The sequence below is a fragment of the Argiope bruennichi genome, chromosome 9 (genome assembly GCF_947563725.1).
Source record: "Argiope bruennichi chromosome 9, qqArgBrue1.1, whole genome shotgun sequence".
Lineage (NCBI taxonomy): Eukaryota > Metazoa > Arthropoda > Arachnida > Araneae > Araneidae > Argiope > Argiope bruennichi.
Window position 1 is genome coordinate 117,424,709 of NC_079159.1, and position 15,751 is coordinate 117,440,459.

At 29.6% G+C, this 15,751-nt stretch overlaps 1 protein-coding gene across 2 annotated transcripts in view; it reads left to right on the forward strand.

Annotated features, from left to right (window-relative positions):
- Positions 1-15,751, forward strand: part of LOC129984490 (abnormal spindle-like microcephaly-associated protein homolog) — a 44,942-nt gene that overhangs the window by 21,540 nt on the left and 7,651 nt on the right. For both annotated transcript variants that reach the window (XM_056094380.1, XM_056094381.1), the window contains 6 exons: positions 1,625-1,793; positions 3,290-3,363; positions 4,171-4,371; positions 5,514-5,708; positions 6,342-9,848; positions 11,134-11,241. In XM_056094380.1, the coding sequence (XP_055950355.1) occupies positions 1,625-1,793; positions 3,290-3,363; positions 4,171-4,371; positions 5,514-5,708; positions 6,342-9,848; positions 11,134-11,241 (4,254 nt within the window). The remainder of the gene's footprint in view (positions 1-1,624; positions 1,794-3,289; positions 3,364-4,170; positions 4,372-5,513; positions 5,709-6,341; positions 9,849-11,133; positions 11,242-15,751) is intronic.

Below are 15,751 nucleotides of genomic sequence, written 5' to 3' on the forward strand. Positions count from 1 at the left end.
TTCCATTCCTTTAAATCATATTCCATTATAATTAGCACATAAGTACTATTCACACATTTTCTCATGCCTTGAATATACGTATAGGGGAAAAACTGGGATTTATTTTCTTCCAGATTTGAGTGGCAATCCTGATTTATGTGTCCCCTAATTCTTTCGAAATTACTATGCAACTATTTGTGTTAATATCTTTTTAAAGATTTAAATGTTAAAGTAAGTAGGAATATAAAAGATTATGTAATGTTTATGTAAACACCAGAAGAAATTTGATTGAATATTAATTTTATAAAATTCTAACAAATGTTTTTATTCAAGATGAGAGAAATTTTAAATTATTTTTGCATAATGATATTAATTATCTGATGGAAAAAACTCACTATGTTAAACTCCAGAATTTCTATACATGTCCACATTATGTTTGAATTAGCTAATGAATCCATTTTTTATTGGATTCTTGATATTCAGCAATTAGTTCAAGGAAAATTTGACTTATGCTGTAAATTTGCAGTCAGCAATATTAATGAAATTTTTCATTACTTTAGATATTAAAAATATTTAATGTCTGCCGATTTAATACAACATATTGATGTGCATCATCAATAAGTCTTATTAAATTGGGAGGTACTTCTTGAAATAAGATGTTGTCAGCTTCTTCTTTATATGTATTTAATATGTCAAGGATTTTTTGGCTCTAAAATTAAATTTTTAAAGAAGACAGAAAATTTATCAACCATGCTTTCAAAACATTAAGAGCATATTTGCTTATCAGTTCACATGAGTTCATTTTTAAGGAAGTTTGGAACCTTATTTTAAGAATCTAGAAAGTTATGGATATCTGTGACGACTTCACATAGTACAGAATAATAATATGATGTATGTATATAAATATATATTTTTTCAAACAATTTCCTTAGGTAGGCTAAAGGTATAATTTAAAAAAAAATTATTTCACTATCCTCATCTAAAATTATTGAGTTTTTTGAATTTTCAACAGAAAAAAAATATAAAAAATAAAGCTTTGTGTGTCTGCGTGATTTAAAACTTCTAACTCCTTAAATTTGTACTTTTCTTGCTAACAGCTGAAGGTTTAGTATGATCAATAAGCCATCTTGATGTACTTATAATTCCAAATATTGGATGAGAATTTGAAATATTTTGATTGGTGTTGGAGGTGAATAATTCTTTTCTAGTTAAAAGTTCATGAAATCTGAGGAATTTTACCAAACAGTCCAACTGTTTAATTTTTTTGATAAATCTTGATTTTAAAATCTAAATTTAATCATTTTTATTTTCTGATCGCACTTATCATCTTTAAAGGGAAAATATTGTATGAAAGGAATGTACAATATATAGGTTATCAGTATTCAAAAATATGTAAGGATTTTCATAATATCGTCTGTGTAAAAAAAATTCCAAAATACATATTTGTTCTTAAACAAAATTTCAAAATAAATAAAATGAATTGATATTTTATTATTTAAAAACTCTCACTGAAAAGAATAAACATTCTAACCATATCAGAGAAATGTTAACATTTGTGTTTGCCACTGAATTTTATTGTATTTGCAGTTATATTTCATGTTACTGCTGTTTTGGAAACAAAATTTTCATTCTTTTTTATTTGTAGGTGTTGAACTTCACTACTTCGTTTTCAGATGGCAGAGCTCTCTGTTTCATTATACATCATTACCATCCCAACCTTCTTCCTCAAAATAAGATTCACAAAGAGACCACCTGCCATTACTTTGAGAAACAGATGGAAGCTGAAGAGGAAGGAGACTGTCCTTTTAGATATGGTAACATCAGATTTTTATATTTATCTGTTCTTTCTCTTGAGTGCAATGAAAGTGCTGCAATCATAAAAGAAATTCTTGCTTAACATTAAAAAAAATAATAATTTTAAACTTTCTGGGTGAAAAAACAACAACACATTTTTATATTAAGTCTATATGCATGCCAAAAAAAAAAAAAAAAAAAAAAAAAAAACACCTCAAAAACAAGTTATTATATTGACGATATTTGGTCTTTTTAAATTGTAGATTTCAATCATTTTTTTTTCTCAAATTGGTCTATGGGAAGATACATTTTTGATTTCCTTTCTTGTAAAATGCCAAACTCCAAATGCATAAAATTATGGGAATACACAAGATAATTGGGAGTTGAACTCTTCCAATGTTTATATATAATATATTTAAGAATGCTATTACTGTCTTTGTCAGTAAAGAGCTTTTGATGGGAAATTTTGGCAGGTCATTTATTTCAAGTTATAAAACCCTTAGAAATACTATTAAGGATTGTGATACTGTGATATATATCCATTTGGGATACAAATAGTATATTGGTGAAAGTTTTAATAATGAATTTCACATCTATGATCAATGTGTCACATTTGCAGTATGAATTTGCATCGTCAATGAGATTGTCTGAGATACTGACTATAGGTTTTTCCCTTTTCAAAACAAATCTTTTATTATATATATTCAAGTGTTTTTTTTTTTTTTTTTTTTTTTTTTTTTAACTTGGTGCAGATTTTAAATGCATGGCTGTGACTTAAATGATGAAAATCTAGAAGCTTGAATGTTGCAAAACATATTATTGATTTTAAAAACTTGAATAGGTCAAAACTACATTTTCTCAATGTCTTATTATTCTGTGCTGTATGTAATTATTGTATATTGTTGAAAGATGCCATATGATTCTAATGACTTCAGTTATTACCTTGAAAATTATATATTTTGTTGGTGTTTGGCAAAATACATTTTGATATAATTGTGATGTAATTTGAAATTTTATTTTACTATATAACTTAAAATATTAAGTTTAATAATTTTAGAAAGAACTTGTAATAATTGAATGTAAATTACAAGCTGACAGATATGATATCCATTTCTGATTCATTTTTTAGCCTTTATTCTTCTGTAACATGGAAACACCATGTGAATGAATATTGCATTATTTTTTATAGAATTTGTACAAATATTTCATATTTTGAGAATCAAAAGTTTCCAAGTTGCTTTAAGTAAAATTATTTTGTATTGAAATTTCATTTTATAATCTAAATAATTTTAATTTAATTTAAAATTTTCAATATTTTATATTTGTTACATAATTTTACTACTTATAAATAGATAATAGCTGCACATTTTTTTAACAAACTATAATAAAATATCAAAATACCTGGTTGTTTAATAGTTTGTAAAATATCAATTTTATGCTATAAATTATGCACTAGAAAATATTAATAAATTGTACTTAGTATTTCATAAGAATTATTTTATTTTTATCTTGATAGGTAACATGACACATGAGCTGAAAAATAAATTAATGAAAAATGAAAAAGAGAACGTGGATATTGCTTTCCAAAAGGTATTAATTTTTTCGTGATTTTTTTTAATCTTTAATTAAAGTAAACAGCTTTTAGTACATTTTTAAAGAGATTTTGTGGGGGAAAATTTTATTCTTTTCTTGAATAAAATAACTTTGTTCTATCTCATACGATGTAATAAGATTACAATATTTGTTTAAATAAATAATTTTAGAGCTGGGTTAATATGTTGATTTTTTGGGACTTTTTATTCTTTTTTTCATCCAAGAATAGCTTTTTAAACTATACTAATTGCTAATGATTAATTTTTTGGGACCATTTTATGACAATTCTCGTGATGTCTTTCAAAATTCTGAACATGCCTTTTTTTTTTTTAATGTATACATGTATTACTACATAATTTTTTCTTTTAGATTCACATATATTTATTTCCAATATATATCAGGTTTATTAAATTCAAAATTTTAACATAAGCCAAAGAAATAATACAAGGGCAATAAAAAAATACTTTAATGGATTGACAAATTTATTTCAGAAAAAAATGTAAAATAGGGTTTTTGAAAAAAAAATTGCCATTGCCGATATCCCAACATAAGAAAACTTGTTGCAGTAATTCTTTTTGTAACTGATCCTAAGAGAATATGTGATATTGTCATATGTAATTGTTTATATTGTTATATGTAATTAGAAATTTATTCGAATAATAAGCTGCAAAATGTTTATCTAATTTGTTTTATGTTTACTTTACATTATGCTTGGACACATTGTACCTGAAATATATTATTTGCTGCAAATTTGGTATTCTTGATTTATATTTTATATCATGAAATTTTTATCTTCTTTTGTAGTTTCAGGAAATTGGTCAAATTCCTATACTTTCTTTTCCATCTCATGTAAGAAATAAAATTCCAGATGAGAAAGTAGTTATCACTTTGATGTCTTATGTGAATATGAGGCTCATGGAGCTAAGCGTGGAAATTCGAGCAGCACGAACAATCTTATTGGCTTATCGCAAATGGTGCTTAAGAAGAAAACAAGCAAAACTAATGGTAATTCTTTAATTTACTAAAATTACAATCCTAAAGTTGAAAAATTGATTTAATAAGTAACTTAGGTTTATATACTGTTATAAATTATGTATTATTCTTAAATGAAAGGTAGCAAGATAATAAAATCTAAAAACTCCTCTTTGGTCAACGATAATAAGGTGAAAAAGTGCTATCCTTCCATTTCATGTTATAATAATATTTTTTTTTTAATTCCTTTAACTTATTTATGGGATTGCCAAAGATGCAACCCCACAGATTACCTTTCCATATTAGCAATCAGCCTATCCTAATGCATCTCTACTACTAATGTAGATGAATGTGTATCTGTGTCGGTGCTCTACAGGCCAGACTGTTAAACTCATAGCTACTAAATTTGGTGTGTGTGTATATATATATATATAATCTTGAAAGATATGCGTGCAATGGAGTGATTTTTTTAAACTGAATTTTCCCATTTTTTCTGCATTAAATTCTAAAAAATATTGCAAAAAATTTTTTTTTATATTCTTGCAAAATTTAAAAAGTTGTTTTTTTTTTCCCCTGATGACATCAATTTAATAGCCATGGAAATTTTTTGCTGAACATTTTATTGCATAAGTTACTAAAAAAACAACATTGGTATTCAATATTGGTACTAAAGCATTGATTATTTTGGTTAAAACGTTCAATTATTCCATTTCCCTTGATTTTTTTTCACTAAGTAGAAATAAGATTTTTTAAAAAAAAGGTTATCCCCTTTATAGTAATAATTGCAGTGTACAATATATATATTATATAATATTTCAATTATATATATGTCATAATGGGAACAATGGAATGTTCAAAATATTAAGGTAAATTTCATTGACGAAAATTGTCGTTATGCCCAGTGCAGTAGTAGTTTGTGTACGACGAGATATTTCGTCATACCCAGTTAACAGATTAAAAGTTCTGTTATAGGTAAAAAAAAAATCTGCTACCCCATTTGAGATCATTTTCTCCAAGCTAAAAATTAGCTCATTTTGGGAAAAAAAAAAAAAAAACCCCTGCATTTTTAATCTACTATTAGAAGAAGAAATTTCCATATAACATTAATATTACCTACATCCTGCTAAATTTATTATATTAATTACTATGTTATATATTTCTCTTTCCAATAACAGATTCAGATAGCTGCAATTATCAAAATTCAAAGGTTCTTGCGCAGTTATATCATGCGTAAACGAAAAGAAAAGGAAGAAGCTGCAGCTGTTTGCATCCAACGTTGTTGGAGGATGTTTTCTGCCAAGAAGGAGCTTGAATGCCTCAGACAGGCAAAACACATGAAATACCTCAATGAGAAGGCTTCTGTTATTCAGGTTAAATGTTATATTTGTTTCTTCATTCATTCATTAAATAATTAAAAGTGTTTATATTAAAACAATGTTTACTATAGATACAGGAAGAGAGAGAGGAAGCAGCATTTTTTATACATTTCATTGCATTAATAAGGGCAATTCCTTAAGTTTCTTTGTTGAACATTTAAACTCACCATTAATGATTCTATACATGTCCAAAAAGTAATGCTGTTTAACTAGTTATAAAACTTTTCACATATGTTTATGGATTTCTTTTAAAATTCATTTGTATGGGGAGGTGACAACTCCACATTCTGTTTTTATGTGCAGTATTTAACCAACATTATTGATTTAAATTGAGCTGGCTAAGTACTTACTAAATTTTATATTGCGATCTTGATTAGCATTTAGTATACAATTGCAATCAAAAACGGCTCAGAATAGCTCTTGAAATACCCTTGCATGATATTAAGGGGGAGGGGGGAGGAGCATCTGAAATAATTAAGCAGTTTCCTACTCATAGTTTAACATTTTCATGATGATTTGACCTAAGTATAAACCATTACTTGTGGATCTTTTTAATTGACATGTACTATTATCAATTTAGTAGTTTAAATATTTAATATTTTTTAATGTTAATTTATTTATTTGTAGGCTGCATATAGAAAATTTAGAGCTGCAAGATATCAACAGAAGCATATATATGCATCTATTGTGCTACAAAGTCATATTCGGAAATGGCTTGAAAGAAAGAAATATGTTATGGTTCGTTCATCTGCTATTAAGATACAACAATGGTGGAGGGCAAGACTTGTTGGGAAAGAAGTTCGCTTATCCTTTTTAGTTAAAAAGCAATTGATAACACTTCTGCAGTCTCATGTGCGAAGACTGATTGCCCAAAAGGATTTTAAGATAAAAAGAGAATCTGCTATTCTGATACAAAGAAATATGAGAAAGGTGATAGCACAAAGAAGGTTTTCAGCCATGAAGTTGAGTGTTCTATGCATTGAAAATTGGTGGTCTAATATTTTGTTGAGTCGTAAAATTCGACATGAGTACTTAATCTGTCAAAAAGCAGCTATAAGAATACAAACTACTTGGAGGATGTATTTACAAAAGAAGCATTTCAAAGATTTAAAGAAGGCTGTTTCTATTGTTATTTGGTATAGATCTTGCAAGAAACAGCGAATAATGTATTTAAAAACACGAGAAAATATAATAAAACTTCAGGCACTTTTCAGGAGATATAGGGATAGGAAAGAATATTGTAAAAAGAAGGGTGCTGCAATTAAAATTCAGAGTGTATTCAGAGGATACTATATGAGAAAAAGATTTTTAAAAATGAAATCAGCAGTCATACTAATTCAAAAATATTATCGTGGTTATCAATTGGTGTGTCATTATAAGCATCAATTCACAATCATGAAAAGTGGTTTCATCAGATTGCAAGCTCAGTTCCGTGGATTTAAAGCCAGAAAAGAGCTTCATAAACAAATAAAAGCTGCTGTAATAATTCAAAGCATATTTAGAAGTTATTCTGCTAGAAAGAAATTCTTATCTCTGAAATCTGATGTTATAAAGATTCAAAAATTTTACCGTGGTTATCGGTTAATGACCTTAGAAAAAAAGAATTTTCTTGCTTTGAAGGAAGGCTTTATAACATTGCAGGCTTTCTTCCGAGGATACAAAGCTAGAAAAGAATTTTTGAGCCAAAAGAAGGCTGCCATTTGTATTCAAAGTACGTTCAGAGGTTACCATTCTAGAAAAACATTCTTAGCCTTAAAATCATCTGCCATCAAAATTCAAAAATATTATAGGGGTTATCTTCTGATGCGCCAAGAAAGGCATAACTTTCTTATTCAAAAAATTGGTTTTGAAAAATTGCAAGCGCATTTTCGTGGATATCGAGTTAGAAAGGAATTTTGCATCCAAAAGAGAGCTGCCATCACAATTCAAAGTGCATTTAGAAGTTATATATGCCAAAAGAGGTTTTTAGTTTTAAGATCAAATGTTATCAAAATTCAAAAGTATTATCGTGGCTATAAATTAATGTGCATGGAGAAGAAAAAATATTTTACTCAAAAGGCTGGTTTCGCAAAACTTCAGGCACAGTTTCGAGCTTACAAAACAAGAAAGCAATTTATTAAGCAAAAAACAGCTGCTGTTGTGATTCAAAGTGCGTTTAGATGTTATATATCCAAAAAGAAATATTTAATTTTGAAGTCCTCAGTTACAAAAATTCAACAATATTATCGAGGTTATCGCCTCATGTGCACTGAAAAGCAAAAATATGCAATTCAGAAAACAGGTTTCACAAAACTTCAGGCACAGTTTCGAGCTTACAAAACAAGAAAGCAATTTATTAAGCAAAAAACAGCTGCTGTTGTGATTCAAAGTGCGTTTAGATGTTATATATCCAAAAAGAAATATTTAATTTTGAAGTCCTCAGTTACAAAAATTCAACAATATTACCAAGGTTATCGCCTCATGTGCACTGAAAAGCAAAAATATGCAATTCAGAAAACAGGTTTCACTAAACTTCAGGCACAGTTTCGAGCTTACAAAACAAGAAAGCAATTTATTAAGCAAAAAACAGCTGCTGTTGTGATTCAAAGTGCGTTTAGATGTTATATATCCAAAAAGAAATATTTAATTTTGAAGTCCTCGGTTACAAAAATTCAACAATATTACCAAGGTTATCGCCTCATGTGCACTGAAAAGCAAAAATATGCAATTCAGAAAACAGGTTTCACTAAACTTCAGGCACAGTTTCGAGCTTACAAAACAAGAAAGCAATTTATTAAGCAAAAAACAGCTGCTGTTGTGATTCAAAGTGCGTTTAGATGTTATATATCCAAAAAGAAATATTTAATTTTGAAGTCCTCGGTTACAAAAATTCAACAATATTACCAAGGTTATCGCCTCATGTGCACTGAAAAGCAAAAATATGCAATTCAGAAAACAGGTTTCATAAAACTTCAGGCACAGTTTCGCGCATACAAAGCAAGAAAAGAATTCTTCCGGAAAAAGAGAGCAGCTATTAAAATTCAGAGTATGATCCGAAGTTATATCATAAGAAAAAAATATTTAAGTATAAAATTGGCAGTAATGAAAATTCAAAGGTATTATCGAGGTTATATACTTATGTGCTTAGAGAATGAAAAATACATTATTCAGAAAACTGGCTTCGCAAAACTGCAAGCTCTCTACCGATCACACAAAGCAAGAAAACAATTTATCAAATTAAGAATATCTGCTGTTATGATCCAAAGTGCATTTAAAGGGTATTCAACCAGGAAAAAATATTTCACTTTGAAATCATCTGCTTTAAAAATTCAGAGATATTATCGCGGATATCGTCTTATGTGTTTTGAAAAACAGAAGTTTTTAGTCCAGAAAATTGGCTTTACTAAACTGCAAGCACAGTTCCGTGCATATAAAGGAAGAAAAGAATTTTGTTTGCAAAAGTCAGCTGCCATTAAAATTCAGAGTTCATTTAGATGCTACATTATGAGGAAAAAGTATTTATCATTAAAATCAGCAGTTGTAAAAATACAGAAATATTACCATGGATATCAACTTATGTGTTCTGAAAAGAAAAAATATTTGGTGATGAAAACTGGTTTTATAAAACTTCAAGCTGTCTGGCGAGGCATAATGGTCAGGAACAATACAAAGAATCTTCATAAGAGTGCTGTTATTATCCAGTCTCACTACAGAAGATTTATTGCAATGAAACATTATAGGGATCTAAAACAAAAGTGCATTATTATTCAGAGAAAGTATCGTGGTTGGCAGTTAATGAAAAAAAATACTGCTGAATATCATAAAATCAGACAAAGTATTATACTTATTCAAGCTGCTTTCAGATGTCATTTGTTGCGCAAAAGGTTTTTGACTGGGAAAACAGCTGCAATTAAATTACAATCTTTTGTTCGTATGCTGAAATGTCGAAAAGAATACCTTTGTGCTCGTAGCAAAATAATTTTTATTCAGCAATTGTATCATTTTAAATATTTGATGAAAATTAAGAAGAGGAGCTGCATTCAAATACAAGCATACTGGCGAGGCTACAGAGTTCGCAGAGATATGAAAAAGATGTCTGCTGCTACTGTGTTAATTCAAAGATGGTGGAGAAAACGGAAACTATGCATGGATTCGGTAAGTTATTTTATAATTAAGTGGACAACTAAAATTCATTGTGCTTTTTGCAATTACTATTTGTATTGTTAAAAACAATTCTTAAAATGTCTGAAGTAGTTAATTTTTTTCTTTATATTTTCTTTAATAATTTGATTCTTTTGTTTTTCATAATATTTCTTAAATAAAACATTTGTATGTATATATAATATAATTTTAGAATTAATGAATAGATTCTGCTAAGAATTTAAGGTATTAAAGGTTTAGATATTGTTTCACTCACTTCTTGTTTAGAATACTACAAAGTGGACCTTGCTTTTAGTCAGTAATCCAGTTTCACATTTTGTGACATGGAGCTATTTTAAATTAATCCTTTAGCTACTAATTGCTGAAGTGAAAGTGCTTCACATTGCTTCCACAGCAATTGCTAGGGACTGGATGCTTTTTTTTTTTTTTTTTTTTTTGCAATATGGATCTAGTCAATAGTGTATTAATACATTATAAAGGTAGTAGTTATATATGGTTATATAAATGTAGTACACCAAAATGAATCTGGACAGTTTTTAAGATATATATATATTGTTTTTCAGTAGTAAAGTTTTAGAAGGCCATAATTTGATATAATGTATGTATTTGGGTATTGAAAATTGAACAAAAAACGAATAAGTAACATAAATACCCTATATATAAGCAAAAGACCTATTTTAAGAAGGAAGAACAATAAGAAAATTAAAAGTTAAATTACATATGGTAAATCTCAAAATAAGTATAAACACATAATCCAGTGATGCATTTTGTACACTCATATGGAGGTATCCTCCTTTTTTTATGCTTCCTGCAGACAACACATTTTCTTCTCAACTTATCTGCTGCCTTTAAAATGTTTGAAGAGAAAAGTTTATCCATCAGATAAAATGATAGGCTGAGCCAAACCATAGTGATCAAACAAATGAGATTTCATTTTTTCTCTCATTGCTAAGCTATGAAATATGAGGTTTCTGTGAGTGTTGGATGTATATGATAGAAATAATTTCCAAACATGAGACAACAATAAATGGCCAAAGCATTTGCTGGATACACATATATGCCCACAGCAGTCAAAGGGTTAAAGAGAGTAGGAAATGATATCATCAATATATAAGAATGAAAGTGATGATTTCAAAATTAGGCTTGAAAAGATTGACAAAATGATGAAAGTTCACATTCTAATGCCATTGAAAACTACTTTAGACTGTCTTAAACTTCATTAGTGTTTTGAATCTATATATTGTTTAGGTCTCATTCAGATCTAAAATTCTCCTTTCAGGCTAATCACCGACAATGGTACCTAAGATTGAAGGTGAACACCATAAAGTTTCAAAGAAACGCCAGAGATTATCTCCAAAGAAGAACAAAAGCTGCAATTAAGATTCAAGTAAGATTGATTTTCTGTTTAAAATTTTAAAAAGAAAATGTAACTCCCACTGTTGAAAATAAATTTCCCTGGCCTATTACAGCAATGCTTTCATTTAAGACAAATTATGGATTGTGATCATAGAAAAATAGCCTTACTTTGTCTACATAATTGCCAAGGGCATTGATTCATTTCTCATAATATTTAATCTTCCAATTGTAAAATTTTGTAAATCATTATTTATATGTAGCATTTGCAAATAGATCCAAATATTTTTGAAAGGGAGAATGTAATGGCATAATGCAATTAAATGCTATATAATAAGAAATAAAGATGCTAGGATATCGGAATTGTGTTTGCAGCAGAAAATGGACTCCACTTTACCCAATGTAAATTGCCACATACACAGTTGGAAAGATTTCGATTGATAAAAGTGTGCATGCCTCATAATTGGCTGTTGATGTCAGTTTTATTATGCTTTATATATGATCAACCCTTCAGCCATCTTTTTTTTTTTACAGAGCTATCTGCACCAACCATTTGTTTCCTCATGAGGCCTGAATATATAGTTTGATAAGCCATTTATGGATTTGGGTATACAGGTCCATTATAGGGTACCCCAAAAAAGTAGATCAAAGATAATTTTATAGAAATACTTTAGCTTCTAAAAGTTACTTTTTGTTGTTGTTGTTGATTGTTCTGATACTAAAAAAAAATGTTGATATGCAAGATGTTTAAGTCAAAATTGACTTAAATTACTGGTTTATACTTCAGACTAATGTTTAAGCATTCTTTAATTGTATATTTCAAAGATAATCAAAAAGCTTTTTAGAATCAAAATATTATGCAATTGCAAATTCTTATTAATTTTTTTTAATGAACATTTATGTGAAGTATTTAAAAAACACTATTGATACATTCACTTGGTGTTCATTTTTGACAATTTTTGTGTTCATTTTGTACATAAGCTGTTCAAAATGAACATCTTCAATGCCTGTGTAAAGCTGTGTGCATTCCAGTTAATCATTAGCGACATCAAGACAGGCTTCTTGAATTTGTTGACAAAAATCTTTTATATCTACAATAAGTGTATTATACATAGAAGATGTATGTATCCTATAAATAAAAATCCAGAGACATCAAGTCAGGTGGTATAAGAAAACAATCTGTCCACCTGTCAGGGTATTTTACATTCACCTTTCATCTTACACCTGAATTAAAATGAAGAGAAATTCTATGTAATTCCAGTCACACATGTAGTAGTACTGAGACAATTTTTTTTATTAGTTTAGATGCAGTAACATTCAAAACTAATTGAATATATTGGTTGAATGAGATGTTGGTTGATGCTTCTGTACAAAATAGAACCAGCCAATGAGTTTTTAAAATATGCAACATCACACATTTAAAATAAATTTGCATTGATGATTAATTTCTTCTTTGAAGAATGAATTTTTATTCTTTCAAAAATGATATTTTTGGCTATTTATGTTTCCATCTCAATTTAAAATGACATTCACCTGTCTAAATTAAATTCTCAGGAGAGAATAATTTTTATTCTGCCTGAATTAAGTCTAGTTACAGAAGAATACCAGAAATTTGAAAAATGATATTTGTATTCTCTTGCTGCTTGGACAATATTATAATTACATACCACATAAATTAACAGCATTTCAAAGTGTTCTTTATATGTCTTTTTTAGAGAAGTTTAATTTCATATACACAATTCCAAGTAAAGATTATTTTATTATTCTGTATTTCTCTATTTCCATTGCATCTCTTGACCAATTAAAATGAGCAATGGTATGTATGATTAATTTTTTTAAAGTCATAATGATTAAATGAAGTACTACTATTACACAAATACTTTCATATGATAGATTTCCTGTATTTGCACTTCTAAAATATATGTGTCCATTTAAATTTGTAAAATTTGTTTAAATTTAAAATATATATCTGCATATTTTTTAGATTGAAGCATAAAGTTTTGTGTGTGCATAGATAAATATAAGACAAACATTTTACTGGTTGACACTTTTACAATAATGGTCATAAAAAAATTTAATTTTGTTTTATAATCAACCTTTATAGAAGACATGGTATTTTCATATAAATGCCTACCTTACTTAATGAAATTTCGTAATTGTCTGTATTTTTATATGTGCAGTATTTGGGTAAGTAAATGCTTGTTTAATATTTTTTGGGGACATTGTATATTCTTCAGAAAAGCTATTGAAGCGGTATGGGACGCGTGAGGATAGAACCTGGGACCTTTAGGTTAGCAGTCCAGTAACTTAACAATTATACCAAAACGATCGTTCGGGTAGAAGAGTTGTTACTGGCTTATATGCGATTCACCACAGTACTCTCCCTCCAGTGAGGCGAAGGGGAGACGAACGATATTGCGTTGAGTGGTGATGTATTGAGTAGTAGTAGCTGTTGTCTTAATGGGCCGTACCCTTATTTGAGTAGCGCCAAGCGTTATGGCGAGAGTTTTGTGGGTGCCGATGCGCCAAGTGTGTCTGGCGACTTAGGGTTGCTGCGTCATGTGAGTCTGACGACTTTGCTGCGCCAAGTGAGTCTGGCGACTTTGGTTGCGGGTAGATGGCGCCACAACAGCTGTATGAAGGTTGAAGGTTCAGCGTCCGAGGTCACCAATGAAGCGGTAAGAGACTCGTGAGGATAGAACCTGGGACCTTTAGGTTAGCAGTCCAGTAACTTAACAATTATACCAAAACGATCGTTCGGGTAGAAGAGTTGTTACTGGCTTATATGCGATTCACCACACTATCATACCATTCTTTATAGCTCCAGACCTTTTTTTCCGATACAAGCTGAAACAGAATGCTGTACTCATCTAATCTTTCTACTGGTTTATTGTTAATGTATCTTAGGTGGTAGGTTATCAAATGAGGTAATAATTATTGTCGCATAAGTGGGCTCTCTCTCAGACTTTGTTGCATTTTTGCCTCTTTCAAAAAAAGGGTGGGGAGAGGATATAAAGAAATCTTTTTTATATAAATATTCCTCATATTATTTAAGGAAAGGATACTACTCAATGTTTCGTGGCTGCATTCTGTTTTGAATCATTTGGTTGCAACCTGCTTTGAAAAAATGTGGACCATCTATTAGACATGTTGTTATGGATTTCTTCTTCTGTCAGCCAGTTCTTTTGTTGGTCAATGCTGAAATAAACAGTCCTTTAGTAGAAAACTACAATGACATTTATTAACACAAAGGACACGAATACACAAACAACAAATATATACGGCCAGGACGAAGACAACCAACACACAGCAGCACACTACAACAAACAGTAGCCCACGAGTCATAATCGGTAGTAATAACAGCCATAGCACATAAAGCGTCCAGACAGAATTCAGCAGGAGAGAGAATCTTCGGATCTTCACACTCTCCAAACGGCTGCAATGGTAAGGTGGAGATTTGTCTACGTCCGGTAATAAGGAAAGAGCTGGTTTTAAATCGGTAGCTTTGCCGAGTACAGTTGAAATGGTGACTTCGCTTCATCTATTGTGTAACTGATTTGTTAGTTTGTGGGCTTGTGTGCTTTGCTATGTGTAAAAAGGGCTCAGTCTAAATAGTGAATGCAAGGCAAATATCGGAGTGTTCTATTTTTGGGAAATTTAGTGATTTGTTCAAACTCACTATTTACGAATCTAGTGCTACTGTTACATTAGACATAACCTCAAAATTGCTTCAGAGAAGGATTCTTTTGTAAGCGAAATATGTGACACTTTAGTTCCTATAATAGAACAAATATGGTCAAGAGCTTCTATTCCTGTTACTTTTAACATAAGAATTTCACAAATGATAAAAGCTTATCATGCTAAATACAGGAATTTGTAAAAATCTAAAAGCAGAAAATGTTCAAATAAGTTTGATTCTGACCTCACAGAATTTAAAGAAGATAGATGTTTATTTGATATTGCTGACATATAAAAGACGAAAACAAGTGACTGTTATGGAATAAAAGGTTTTAAACGATTAGCTCTCTAACAAGAAAATGGGTATAGGTTATATTTATATTGCTTCCACAAGCACTTTGAGGAAGAAAGAAGCAAGGAAAAGTAAAGAACTACAGAGAATAGTTAAGCTTAATCAAGAACAGACAAAAAAATACTAGTGTATTAGAAACGATTACTGCAACAATGACGACGTTAAAGAATAACTGTGTACTTTACAAAAAGAGGCAAACCAAGCAGATCCATCAAATAGATAAGAAGAGATAAAACTACCAGGTGCCTGTGTGGTTTAATATTAAGTTAAAACTTTCACATACTTATGGTTCCAAACATCTTTTTAACCTTTTCTCACATTCACTTTATATCTCTGACGATCTCAAGAATGTTATAGACCAGATTATTCAAAGAAATGGGTACTTTGCTGCTTCAGAAAATATCCTTTTGTCCATGCTAAGTGATGAATGTAAAATTCAAAGAGAACTTGGTTTAGATGTAAAGCAAGAACAGAACGTAAAGATAGAGTCAGGAAGTTTAAAGTTCCAAAGATA